General features: G+C 61.6%; 2 protein-coding genes across 3 annotated transcripts; one reads left to right on the plus strand and one right to left on the minus strand.

Annotated features, from left to right (window-relative positions):
- Nucleotides 1–1,518: 1,518 nt before the first annotated feature.
- PFKM (phosphofructokinase, muscle) lies at nucleotides 1,519–7,889 on the plus strand. Its single transcript, XM_052809371.1, has 22 exons — nucleotides 1,519–1,746; nucleotides 2,434–2,507; nucleotides 2,622–2,699; nucleotides 2,903–3,092; nucleotides 3,329–3,494; nucleotides 3,592–3,636; nucleotides 3,725–3,833; nucleotides 3,907–4,002; nucleotides 4,106–4,198; nucleotides 4,278–4,403; nucleotides 4,714–4,778; nucleotides 4,866–4,929; nucleotides 5,008–5,154; nucleotides 5,417–5,487; nucleotides 5,583–5,670; nucleotides 5,758–5,910; nucleotides 6,011–6,175; nucleotides 6,288–6,349; nucleotides 6,445–6,556; nucleotides 6,668–6,767; nucleotides 6,991–7,096; nucleotides 7,237–7,889. The coding sequence occupies exons 1-22, from the start codon at nucleotides 1,656–1,658 to the stop codon at nucleotides 7,382–7,384; spliced, it is 2,349 nt and encodes a 782-aa protein (XP_052665331.1). The 5' UTR covers nucleotides 1,519–1,655; the 3' UTR covers nucleotides 7,385–7,889.
- A 498-nt stretch (nucleotides 7,890–8,387) lies between these two features.
- On the minus strand, nucleotides 8,388–12,086 carry ASB8 (ankyrin repeat and SOCS box containing 8). 2 transcript variants are annotated; one of them, XM_052809386.1, is made up of 3 exons: nucleotides 11,778–12,086; nucleotides 10,681–10,785; nucleotides 8,388–10,200 (listed from the first exon to the last, which is right to left on the minus strand). In XM_052809386.1, the coding sequence occupies exons 1-3, from the start codon at nucleotides 11,892–11,894 to the stop codon at nucleotides 9,568–9,570; spliced, it is 855 nt and encodes a 284-aa protein (XP_052665346.1). In that variant the 5' UTR covers nucleotides 11,895–12,086; the 3' UTR covers nucleotides 8,388–9,567. The 2 variants fall into 2 exon arrangements, with proteins under 2 accessions (XP_052665346.1, XP_052665347.1); XM_052809387.1 differs by lacking the exon at nucleotides 10,681–10,785.
- Nucleotides 12,087–12,552: the final 466 nt, after the last annotated feature.

Below are 12,552 nucleotides of genomic sequence, written 5' to 3' on the forward strand. Positions count from 1 at the left end.
CCATTACACCCGATCCCTACAGCTGATCCCATTACAGCCGATCCCATTACAGCCAATCCAGTTACAGCCAATCCCGTTACAGCCGATCCCCATAGCCAATCCCATTACAGCCGATCCTGTTACAGCCGATCCCTATAGCCAATCCCATTACAGCCGATCCCGTTACAGCCGATCCCTATAGCCAATCCCATTACAGCCAATCCCATTACAGCTGATCCCTACAGCCAATCTCATTACAGGTGACCCCTACAGCCGATCCCGTTACAGCTGATGCCTACAGCCCATTCTGTTACAGCCGGTTGCAGCACACCCGATCCTGTTACAGCTGATCGCTACGGCCGACCCTGGTACTGATGCTCTTTGCGAGCCCGATCCTGTTACAGCCAGTTGCAGCACAGCCGATCCCATTACAGCCGATCCCGTTACAGCTTGTCCCTGTGGGCGCACCCGCTACAGCCAATCCTGTTACAGCCCATCCCATTACAGCCAATATTGTTACAGACGATACTGTTACAGCTGGTCCCTACAGCCGATCCCATTACATCCGAACCTGTTACAGCCAATCCCATTACAGCCGGTCCCTGTGGGCACTCCCATTACAGCCAATCAATCCCATTACAGCTGATCCCGTTATAGCTGGTCCCCATGGGCGCTCCTGCCACAGCCGATCCCATTACAGCCGATCCCGTTACAGCCGATCCCGTTACAGCTGATCCCTACAGCCCATCCTGTTACAGCCAATACCATTACAGCCGATCGATTCCATTACAGCCGATCCCGTTACAGCTGATCTCGTTACAGCCGATCCCTACAGCCGATCCCATTACAGCCGATCCAGTTTCAGCCACTCGGGTGACAGCAGCTCCGGTGACAGCGGCGGGCGGGCGATGGTGATCATCCCCGAGCTCTCCCCCGAGACCTCCCGGCTCCTCGTCTCGGCCGCACTCTCCCTCGCCGCCATCCTCCTCTTCCTCACCTTCCTCCCCCCTGCCCCAAGGGGGGGACACCCGCCAGGTCAGTGCCTGCTGGTACCAGCAGGGAGGGCAGACTGGTACCAGTAATGCGTACAGACTGGTACCAGCAGTGTGAGCAGACTGGTGCCAGCAAGGAGGACAGACTGGTACCACTAAAGACGACACACTGGCAGGGCATACAGACTGGTGCCAGGAAGGAGGGTAGACTGGAACCCGTAAGGAGGACAGACTAGTACCAGTAAAGAAGACACACTGGCATCAGCAGGGAATACAGACTGGCACCAGTAAGGAGGCCAGACTGGCATCTGCAGGGAATACAGACTGGCACCAGTAAGGAGGGCAGACTAGTACCTGCAGAGAATACAGACTGGTACCAGTAGGGAGAGCAGACCAGTACCAGCAGGGAATACAGACTGGAACCAGTAAGAAGGACAGACTAGCACCAGTAAGGAGGGCAGACCAGTACCTGCAGGATCATGCCCCCCCCCCATGCCCCCACCGTACTGGGGAGGGGACACCCCCCCCCCGCTGCCAGCGGGGCCGTCCCTCCCTCCGGGGGCCCAATTTAGGGGCTGGCGGGGCTGCGGGTGCCAGTCTGCGGGTGCCAGCAGGACCGGGGGGGACCTCGCCACCCTTCCCAGCCTTTATTTACCCAATTTTCCTCTTTTTCCAGCCAAGAAGATGGCGCAGACACCACCGGGACATGGGCACACCGAGAACCTGGGTGCTGGCAAAGCCATCGCCGTCCTCACCTCCGGGGGGGACGCCCAGGGTAAGGGACACACCGGTGACCCCAAAAGCCAGTGGTTGCATGAGGGTGGGGCCCTATTTTGGGGAGAGACCAGGTGAAAACGGGACTTTGTGGCCGGATCCTGTGGATGGTTGCGTTGCTCCAGTGGTTTTCTCCAGGTTGCAGTTTTGCGGGGTGACCTTGGGGGGACGGTGGGGTGAGGAAGCCGTGGGGTAGAGTTAAGGGGAGTTTTGGGGTGGAGGGGGGTGTCTGGGTGCACGTACCCCCTGCCAAAATTTGGGGGGGGCTTGAAGGGACAGCGGCAGCACTCTGGCATGAAGCCAACGCCAGAGAAGCGTTGGCGTTGCCCAAAAACACAGGGATTCAGCCCAAAGCTTGTCCTCTGCCCGAGTGACCCCGGGGATGAGGGGGGTACCCCACAGTTGGGAGGGGTGGGGGCCTCATCCAGCCCGCAGGGGTCTCCGCTTGGCTCCCCACCACCACCACGCTTGTCACCCGGTGTCATGCGGCGCCGCTGCTAAATGTCAACGGGGCAAAAATAACCCGGGCAGCTGCGGGGCCGGATCCGTGCCGGAGGGGGGGGCGGAGGATTTTGGGGGGTGGGGGCAAGCTGGGTGTTGTGCAAGGTGGAGGGAAATGATGGCTGATGGCTTTAGGGGGGGGTCCTTGGGGGCATCCCAGGGTGACGTTCTCCTCCTCCTCCCCCAGGCATGAACGCAGCCGTCCGCGCCGTGGTGCGGGTGGGCATCTACACCGGTGCCAAGGTCTACTTCGTGCATGAGGTCGGTGCTGACACCCACCCACTCTCCCCAATTTTCCCAGACACAGCCCCCCCCCCCCCCCAAACCCTGGAGGGGGGTCGTTTCAACATCAGGTTGTGTGTGTCCCCCCCCCAGGGCTATCAGGGGCTGGTGGACGGTGGGGACAACATCAAGGAGGCCACGTGGGAAAGCGTCTCCATGATGCTGCAGCTGGTGAGCAGCGGCTGAGCCCAGCCAGCTCAGTGCACTGATGGCAGGGGTGGGGGGGTACGGTGTAACCCTACGCCACGGCACCGGGGTCAAGCCTGAAAATAACCCGAAACCGGAGCTGGGATGGGGGGTGGGGGGATGGACAGACGGACACAGGGGTGCTGGGGGTGGGGGGGTGACCCAGCACCCACGCGGGGGTCCCGCAGGGGGGCACGGTCATCGGCAGCGCCCGGTGCCAGGATTTTCGGACTCGGGAGGGACGCCTGAAAGCCGCCCGTAACCTGGTGAAACGCGGCATCACCAACCTCTGCGTCATCGGCGGCGATGGCAGCCTCACCGGCGCCGACACCTTCCGGGCCGAGTGGAGCAGCCTCTTGGCCGAGCTGGTTAAAGTGGGTACGTGTGTGTGTGTGTGTCCCCTTCCATGGGACCCCCCCCCAAGATTTCTTCTGCAGGGTGAAAAGAAAAAGGGAATTTTGTACCAAAATCGGGGGGGTCTGCACCAAAATCGGGGGGTTGTACACAAAAAGGTGGGGTTTTCCCCACGCTGGAGGTTTGTGCTGGTGTTTGGCCCCGTGGGGATGTTTTGGGGGGGGGACAGAGGGAAAAGGGGGTGTCCCACCCTGCGGCAGGGGGAATCACGGCGGAGGAGGCGAAGAAGTCAAGTTACCTGAACATCGTGGGCATGGTGGGCTCCATCGACAACGACTTCTGCGGCACTGACATGACCATCGGCACCGACTCGGCGCTGCACCGTATCATGGAGATTGTAGATGCCATCACCACCACGGCCCAGAGGTGACGGGGACCCCCCCGGGTCCCCCACACCGGGGGGGACCCAGGTGTCCGGGCCCCACTCGGGCTTGCCGTGGGATGAAACTCGTGTCTCCCGCAGCCACCAGCGGACCTTCGTGCTGGAAGTGATGGGTCGCCACTGCGGGTACGTCCCCGCGCCACCACCCAGATCCGGCTCCCGATAAAGAAAGTCAGGAAAAAACCCTCAACGGCCTCTTTTTTACCCGCTCCAGCTACCTGGCGCTCATCACCGCCCTGGCCTGCGGTGCCGACTGGGTCTTCATCCCCGAGGCCCCCCCTGAGGATGACTGGGAAGATCACTTGTGCCGGAGGCTGACGGAGGTAGGATGGGCTCCGGCAGGCGCCTCGTCCCCATCCCCGTCCCTGTCGTGACCCCCCGTCTTCCCCCTCCCAGACCCGCGTGGGCGGCTCGAGGTTGAACATCATCATCGTGGCCGAGGGTGCCATCGACAGGCATGGCAAGGCCATCACCCCCGACGACATCAAAAACGTGAGCGGGGAGGGGGGGAGCAAGCCCCCTTTTTTTTTTTTTTTCCCTGGCCCTTTCCCGGTCCCGCTACAGGGCTGGATCCAGGCGCATCCCTGTCTTGCAGCTGGTGGTGAAGCGTTTGGGTTATGACACCCGGGTCACCATCCTGGGCCACGTCCAGCGTGGCGGGACGCCCTCCGCCTTCGATCGCATCCTGGTAGGCAGCTCCCTCCCACCCCGGCCCTGGGGGAGAAGGGGGTCCCGGGGGGGTAACGTCCCCATCCCTGTCCCCACAGGGCAGCCGGATGGGTGTTGAAGCCGTCATGGCTCTGCTGGAGGGGACCCCCGACACCCCCGCCTGCGTCGTCAGCCTCTCGGGCAACCAAGCCGTGCGCCTGCCCCTTATGGAGTGTGTCCAGGTGGTGAGTATGGGGGGGGACAGGACCCCCAGGAACACCCCCTGCACTCCTCGCAGACGGGTGCGACGCAAACCCGGCCGATATGACGCAAAGCCACGCGGCGCGATGCAAACGTATCCAACGTAGAGCAAAGCCAGCTGGTGCAACGCAAACCCATCCAGTGCGATGCAAAGTCACGCGGCACGATGCAAACCTGGCCGGGCGTGACGCAAAGCCGATCGGTGCGATGCAAACGCCGCGGCACGTTGCAAACCCAGCCGGCGTGGTGCAAACCAATCCATCTTTGCAACCCACCCATCTTTGCTCCCCACAGACCAAAGATGTGACGACGGCGATGAACGAGGGACGCTTTGATGATGCTCTGAAGCTGCGGGGCCGGTGAGCGTCTTGTACCCTGTCCGTGGCAGGGACCGGGGGCTCTGGCCACCCCCGGGGCTCCCACACCCACCTTCCCCCCCTTTGCAGGAGTTTCCAGAACAACTGGAACGTGTACAAGCTGCTGGCACACATCCGCCCTCCCTCCACCAAGGTACGGCAGCGGGGAAGGGGCGATGGGGTCCCCTTGAAGCCCACAACCCCTCCGACGTTGGCTCCTTCGTCCCCGCAGAGCGGCTACACGCTGGCCGTGCTCAACGTGGGCGCCCCGGCTGCCGGCATGAACGCGGCTGTCAGGTCGACCGTGCGGATCGGACTCATCCACGGGCACCGGATGCTGGCGGTGCACGACGGCTTCGAAGGGCTCGCCTACGGGAAGGTGCGATCCCCGAGGAAAAGGGGGTGCATGGGGTATGGCCCCGAAAAGCAGCAGCCACAGCCCCACAGGCAAAGGGGATCCCCTGGGATGGGGGTGCTCGCCCCCCTTCCTAACCCCAGCACCACCGTGCTTCATCCCGCTGTTGTCCCCCGGCCTGGGGGGCAGCGGGTTACCCCAATATCGCTCCAATACGGTCACGGCAAGGCCAGTGCACCCCAAAATCCTTCTCCCCTTCCCCTCTAACTTGCTGCTTTCCCCCCAGCTGGAAGAGATCAGCTGGGAGAGGGTCGGCAGCTGGACAGGGCTGGGAGGATCCAAACTGGGGACAAAGAGGTAATGCACCACCTGGGGGAAACCCCATGGGGGGGGTCCCCAGGTCAAGCCCCCCACCCTGGGCAGGCTCAGCCAGGGAGGTTTCACCCTCCCAGGACCTTGCCCAAGAAACACTTTGAGGAAATCAGCGCCAGCATCAGCAACTTCGGCATCCACGGGCTGATCATTATCGGCGGCTTCGAGGTGAGCGGGGAAGGGGCGGCAGGGTGTAGGCAGCTGCCGGCACCGGCACCGTGCCCGTGCCGACACCCTGCGCCCTGCTGCCCGCAGGCTTTCACGGGCAGCCTGGAGCTGATGGAGGGGAGGGCCAAGTACGAGGAGCTCTGCATCCCGCTCTGCATCATCCCCGCCACCGTCTCCAACAACGTCCCCGGCTCCGACTTCAGCATCGGCGCCGACACCGCGCTCAACACCATCACCACGGTGCGGCCCCGCACCCCCCAGCCCCCCCTCCCCATTTAACAGCAGCAACACCCGTTAATGTAAATCCCTTTTATCCACCCCAATTCTTCCACCTCCACAGACCTGTGACCGCATCAAGCAGTCGGCAGCCGGGACCAAGCGTCGCGTCTTTATCATCGAGACCATGGGCGGCTTCTGCGGCTACTTGGCCACCATGGCGGGGCTGGCGGCCGGTGCCGATGCCGCCTACATCTACGAGGAGCACTTCAACATCCGTGACCTGCAGGTTGAGGACCCCCCCGCACCCCATGTCCCCCCACTCCAGGCATCACCATGGCCCCAGGCCACATTTATTCCCAATTCCAAGCTCCCCAACGCCCATTTCATGATCCGTGTAGGTCAACGTGGAGCATTTAACTGAGAAGATGAAGACGACAGTGAAGAGGGGGCTGGTGCTCAGGTACGTCCCTGGGGTGGGATGGGAGCAGGGGGGCGACTGAGACCTGCCGCGCTCACGTCACCCCCTCATGAGCCCATCTCCCTCCCCTGGTGCAGGAATGAGCGGTGCAACGAGAACTACACCACCGACTTCATCTACAACCTCTACTCGGAGGAGGGGAAGGGTACCTTCGACTGCCGGAAAAATGTGCTGGGGCACATGCAGCAGGTACAGACCCTCCCCAGGGAACAGGAATGTGGCCCCCAGGGATGGGGCTGCAGGTTGGGAGACCCTTGCTCGGGGCTTCCCTGCGTTCACCCGGTGACTTTTCCGGTGCAGGGCGGCACCCCGACCCCCTTCGACAGGAACTTCGGCACCAAAATGGGTGCCAAGGCAGTGGCCTGGATCACCGGGAAGATCAAGGAGTGCTCCCGGCACGGTGGGTGCCGCACCTGGGGGGTTTCTCTGCCTTGTTTCCAAAGGCCCCTACCCTTCCCCACAGCCACAGGGTGGGAGGGCCAAAAGAAAACGCCCGGCTCTTTCCCAATGTGCACGCACATTCCGATATCTCAATACAAAGGGCTCCCCTGCAGATTTTGGGGGGTGCTCTCCCCTCCTCAAGGGTCCAAAATGCTGAGCTCGCTCCCCACCTCCCCTCACAGGTCGGATCTTCGCCAACACGGCCGACTCGGCTTGTCTGCTGGGTATGCGCAAGCGCAGCCTCGTCTTCCAGCCCATCACCGACCTCAAGGAGCAGACGGATTTCGAGTAGGTGCCCCCCTTCCCCCTCCACCCCGAGACCATGCCCCAAGCCCGGGAAGGATAAATGCAGGCTGGGAATGCTTCCCCAGGCGATGCAGCATTGTTTCCACCCAGGACCATCACACCACCCTCTCTCTCTCTCCCAGGCACCGCATCCCCAAGGAGCAGTGGTGGCTGAAGCTTCGTCCCATCCTAAAAATCCTGGCCAAGTACAACATCGAGCTGGACACCTCGGAGAAAGCCCACCTGGAGCATGTCACACGCAAGAGGATCTCACTCGAGTCCAACATCTAAGAGGCGATCACCAGCATGGCTTCCCCCGTCCCGGAGCATGTCCCTGTGTCGCTCTGGGGAACCTCCGAAACAAGCGCTCCCCGTTGTAGCTCACACCCCCCGGGAAGCCAGGCAGCACCTCCATGCCCCGAGGGCACCCACTGCCTCAGCAAAAGACCAGTTTTACTGAAGCAGAGGGTTTCCTCAGGGTTGGTTTAGGTATTTTATGGGCTTTTTAAACAGAGAAGTGGTTCCCCAAGCGTTGCAGCAGGATGTTGCGATGAGCTGAGAGCAAACGGTCCGGGTAGAGTCCCTAGGGCACCACTTTAGTCTTAAAAATTCAGAATTAAAATGCTTCAATAAACTCACCACTCGCTCGTGGTGGCAAACATGAATCATGATCCAACCCTCCAGTGCTCAACCCCCGGGGAAGGGGAACATGGCTCCCACAGCCCTGCAGGCACCCCTGGTCCCGACAGCTTCATTTCCCAGCACAACAGGGAGGAATAAAATACATATAATCTGATTTTTCTCCTCCAAGTTTCTCCTGTAAAGTAACTATCAAAGTTTACCCTCCTCACTTCACCTCCGAGAGCACAGGGCAGCTCTCCCAGAGGATCCCTGGGTGAGGAACATGCACGTGGAGGATGATGCAGCTCAGTGCATCATCAAGATCCAAAAAAACCCCAGACAAGGGCAGAGGCACGGGTGTGAAGGGTGGGCTGGGAGCAGCAAGGGGGACTGGAGGGGGCAGGCTGCAGTCGGAGGTAAAACCCACACAGAACTCATCAGCATGAGGGTTTAACACGGCGTCATCACAGACAAGGTGACGTTACTGTTCTCAGAGGTGTGACGGGAACTGTACGTCATGCCGAAAACAAGCACGGGAACAAAACCACCAGCAGCAGCACCCCCAAACTCCACCCTGACGCACCCTCCCTGTTCGGGGAGGACCCCAAAGGAGCAGGGCCAACCCCTTGCGCTCCCTCAATGACCCCATCCACAAGTGTGCGACACACACACCTTCCAGCACGCGGTGAGCCATTTATTTCTGTGAATACATGACGGTGCGTGCGGGGATGCCGTTGCCACCGGGAGCGAGCCGTGCCGAACAGAGAGCAGGCGCTGCCCACGGGGGTCCTGCCTGGTGCCCCGCTGCCAGCACATCCTCACGCCTCCTCCTAAAATCTGTATATACACACACGTACATAAAATCAACAACAAAATGGTGAGTTGATGGTGCAAAACCAAAGCAAAGGAAGAGCTCGGGTGGGTTATCGTATGGCAGATGGGAGGGAAACCCTCTGCTCAGGGGCATGGAGCGTTCTGCACTCTGAGCAGAGCTACTCCGGAGAGGGAGGGAAACATTTCCTCCGCTCACATGAATTACAGCCCCACAAAGTGTTGGCTTTTGAGGTGTTCCCACCCTCTTCCCCTCTACAGCACTGATGCATCTTAAAAATTATAGATAAGAAGGGAAAAATACACTTCCATGCGTTGAAGGGAAGCCCCACGTCTGCCTGAAGCACCAGGAGCCACGGACACACAAGGCCTGCCCTGTCTGCGGGGTGTCGTGCTGGGGCAGCCGTGGCTGTGTGCAGGTGTTTGCACCAAGCAAAGGTGCCAGCCTGCACATTTACACAACGTACAGGCTCGCTACACGCACTTAAGGTGAGTTTTTCCACCAGACTTCCAGCCAACACATCCCACAGGACTTCTCTGGGTCTGACAACACCTTCTCTTGACTTCCTGCCCCAGGTCCTTCAAAGAAGGAGGGTTTCCCTGTTCTCCCCACACTCAGAAAGCCTTCCTTTCCCAGAGTCTGCCCCAATGCAAAAAAAGGGGAAAAAAACCTAGGTTAATCCAACAGCTGGGATATAATTTGCCATTAAAGGGGGATCACTCATCTCACGAGGCCAAAATCGAGGGGAGAGCGCATCGGAGGAGCCACCAAGCAGGCATTGTGGGCAGAGACACAACATGGAGACGTCTGTGAGTGGCACTGGTGGATCCCTCCTGCCCTGCACCAGCCCAGGTGGAAGAGCAGAGCAGGATGAAAACTGGGACAGTGACCGGGGAGGGGAATCCGGCACCCACAAGTCCCAAACCAAGCGGTCAACCTCATCCCCAGTGCTGCCGCGAGGAAGCGGTGACGAAGGGAGCCGAATGCCGGCGCAGAAGAGCCCTGGCGCCTTGTCTTTTGCTTAACTAAGGAGCAACACGTACTCCTTCAGGCAGGTGGGCAAGGGCAGCTGCTTCACCGCCTCCGGCAGGAACCGCACGCCCAGGCTGCGGCGTACGGCATAACGCGACAGCGTCTGTAGGGTACCAGGGGCCGAGCAGAGCAGCGTGAGCTTTTCGCAGAGCTGCTGATCCCTGGTCACCTCCCAGGGCATGCTGCCATTTTTTCTCAGCTCAAAATGTCCGATAGCTCGATGGAGAAGATCGAAGCAGGAATCCTCACGCTCCGTACCCAATCCCCGAACCAGCAATGCCACCAACCGCGAGATGGGGGTTTGGCCTTTCAAATTAACCACCCGAACCTCCGCCCCGAAGTCGAGCAGGATGCTGACGCTCTCCAGGTTACCCTTCATGGCCGCCCAGCTGAGCGGCGTGTCGTTGTTGTAATCGCGGGCATTCACCAAGGCGCCGTTCTCCAGCAGCGACCGCACACACTCGGCGTTGTTCTTGAAGGCGGCCCAGTGGAGCGGGGTGTCCTTATTGCCGTCCAGAGCGTTTGGGTTGGCTCCGTACTCCAGGAGGATTTCCACACAGGTTTCATCCTTTTCTGCTGCGTAGTGAAGGGCTGTGCGGTTGTAGCCATCCAGGGCATTGACCTGCAGGAGAAGGGGAGGGAGAAGAAAGGACTTGGGGGTCACTGAGGTACCCCAGCTCCTGCCGGCATCAGGGGAAGCTCTGCCAGCGCCGCACGGAACTGTTTCCACATCACAAATTTAGTGGATGGGAAAACGAGGCAGGTAGTGGGGGGTACGATCTCCCAGCAGCCAGAAGGAGCTGCCAAAGATCAGGCAACATACAGGTTTCAATTCTTCCCTCAGGTTTCCACTGCAAAACTATCCTCCCTCCCCAGAGAAGCGGGCACCCCCAAGATCCTGGGCCCAAACATTTCGCTCCCTACTGGGATGATAAACCTTCACCTGGGCCCATTTTGCCCTGCGAGGGGGCACAAAACCGGCACCGCTTAAAACAGTCAGCTCAAATCTCAGCTGTTTTGTCAGCACACACTGCCGCCTCCCGACCCTTTTCAAAGGGACCTTTGCATATTTAACGTGGTTTTGTTCTTTAAAAGCCTTTACCTCCGCTCCCTTCTGCAGCAGCAGCTCGACGCAGTCAGCGTCAGCCACCATACAGGCGCAGTGCAGCGGTTTCAGGGTGCCGTGCATGCAGTTCACGTCCGCGCCCTGCGAGAGCACAGGAAACCGCAGCCGGGATTAGCAAACCCACCCGTTCTTGGCCCTTTTCCACCCCCAAGCCAGCAGCTGATGCGCCTCAATTTGCATCGTTAGAAAAGATTTATTAATAGATATCCAGCATAATGCTCCCGCGCAAGCCCTGGGGTTTGTTTTCAGGCCGGGAACTGCAGTTGCACAGAGCTCGCTGCCGGGCAAAAGCACTTGACAGTCTGCATCCCTGCTCCCAGGCTTGATTTTAATTAATTCATCATCACTAAACGATGCCTGAAGAAACCTGGGTGCCGCAGGGGTCTGGTATAACCCGTGCAGCCGCTCTCTGTCTGTCAGCTCTCTGCTCCGGCAGGATCACGAGGAATGGCTGGTGCGAGGCCGACAGCGGGCACAGTGCGGGGGGGGGGGGGGTTGGAAAGGCAAGCGGGGTGCTCTGCCTCTGGTAAATAAACTGGCAGCCGTTTAAAAGCCACCGGCAAGGTTCCGGCACGGCCTGAGCTGCCCTGGGAGCATTCTCAGGTGGGACACAGCCCCGGGCTGAACCCGGGAGCTTGTCGGTTTTGAAAGGGCGTCTCCAAGGAGGTTTAAGACGCTCCACGGAGCCCTCGCCACCCGAAATAGCTCAGCAGCTGCCCGGATCAGCCAGGTTTAGCCAGGGCTCTCCGCTGCCCGCAAGAGTGACCCGGGCAGAGGCAAACCTCCCCGACCCCCCCCCTCCGCGGGGCCAAGGGGGGGGCCCAGCCGCAAGAACCTCACCCCGGCAGGCGTTCAAGCAGCGGGGAGCGATGCCCGCAGCCCGGCCTGGCCCTTCAGCCGCCAAACGGGGGCAGACACCCCCCCCCCTACCGCCCCCGCAGCACCGGGGCACCCCGTTGGCTCACGGAGGAGGTTCTCCACCTCGGCCCCCCCTCCCCTACAAACCCTCCGTTTCCTTCCCGAGCGTTTCGCAGCGACCCAGAGCCGGGCCGGGGGGGGTGGGGGGGGCTCACCCTGCCGATGAGATCCTCCACGTTGTCCCGCGGGAAGGAGCGGATGGCGGCGATGGTGCGGATGAGCCGCTCCGACAGCGAATACTTGCTCTGGATGCTCTGCATGATGTACCACATAGTGCGGGTCGGCCGGCCTCCTCCTCCTTCTCCTCCTCATGCCCCGGGCGGCTCTCACCGAGCCCCCGGCGCCAGGCCCACGCCGGGCCCCCCCGCTAAGGCGGGGAGGGGCCGGAAGAGCTGCCCGGGCCGCACCGAGCGCCGCGGGGAGAAGCAGGGGGTCCCAGGGTGGGGGTCCGGGGGGGGGATCCCGGAGGGTCCCGCGGGGCGGCCCAGGGGGTCCGCGCGGTCTCGGCGCGGCCGCTCCAGGCCCAGCGGGAGGCGGAAACGCCCCGCCACCCGGAAGTGACGTGCCTGCGCAGCGGCGCATGCGCAGGAAGAGGCCGTGCCCCCCCCCCCCTTCCCCCGGTCTGACCTCTCCGCCAATCCGGATCCCGGCGTCCCTCGAGGCTCCGCCTCCTCCCGGCTTTTCCGCCCCCGCCCTCGGGGGTCCCGCCCCCCGCTCTTTGCTCTGCTCCAATCGCCAGCCGCTCCCGCCCGTAAGCCCCGCCCCACCTCCCGGCTCTCCACCAATCCGCCCTCTCCCTGCGCAGCCGCTGGGTTCCGGCGGCCCCAGCTGGGAGCGCTGAGGGGGGCCCTGGGGACCCGCCCCCCCCCCCGGCCCCGCCGTCACCATGGCAACGGGGCCTGGCGCGCCCCCGGAGCGCCCCGGGCCCCG

This window comes from Harpia harpyja, chromosome 15, assembly GCF_026419915.1.
Source record: "Harpia harpyja isolate bHarHar1 chromosome 15, bHarHar1 primary haplotype, whole genome shotgun sequence".
NCBI classification, from domain to species: Eukaryota; Metazoa; Chordata; class Aves; order Accipitriformes; family Accipitridae; genus Harpia; species Harpia harpyja.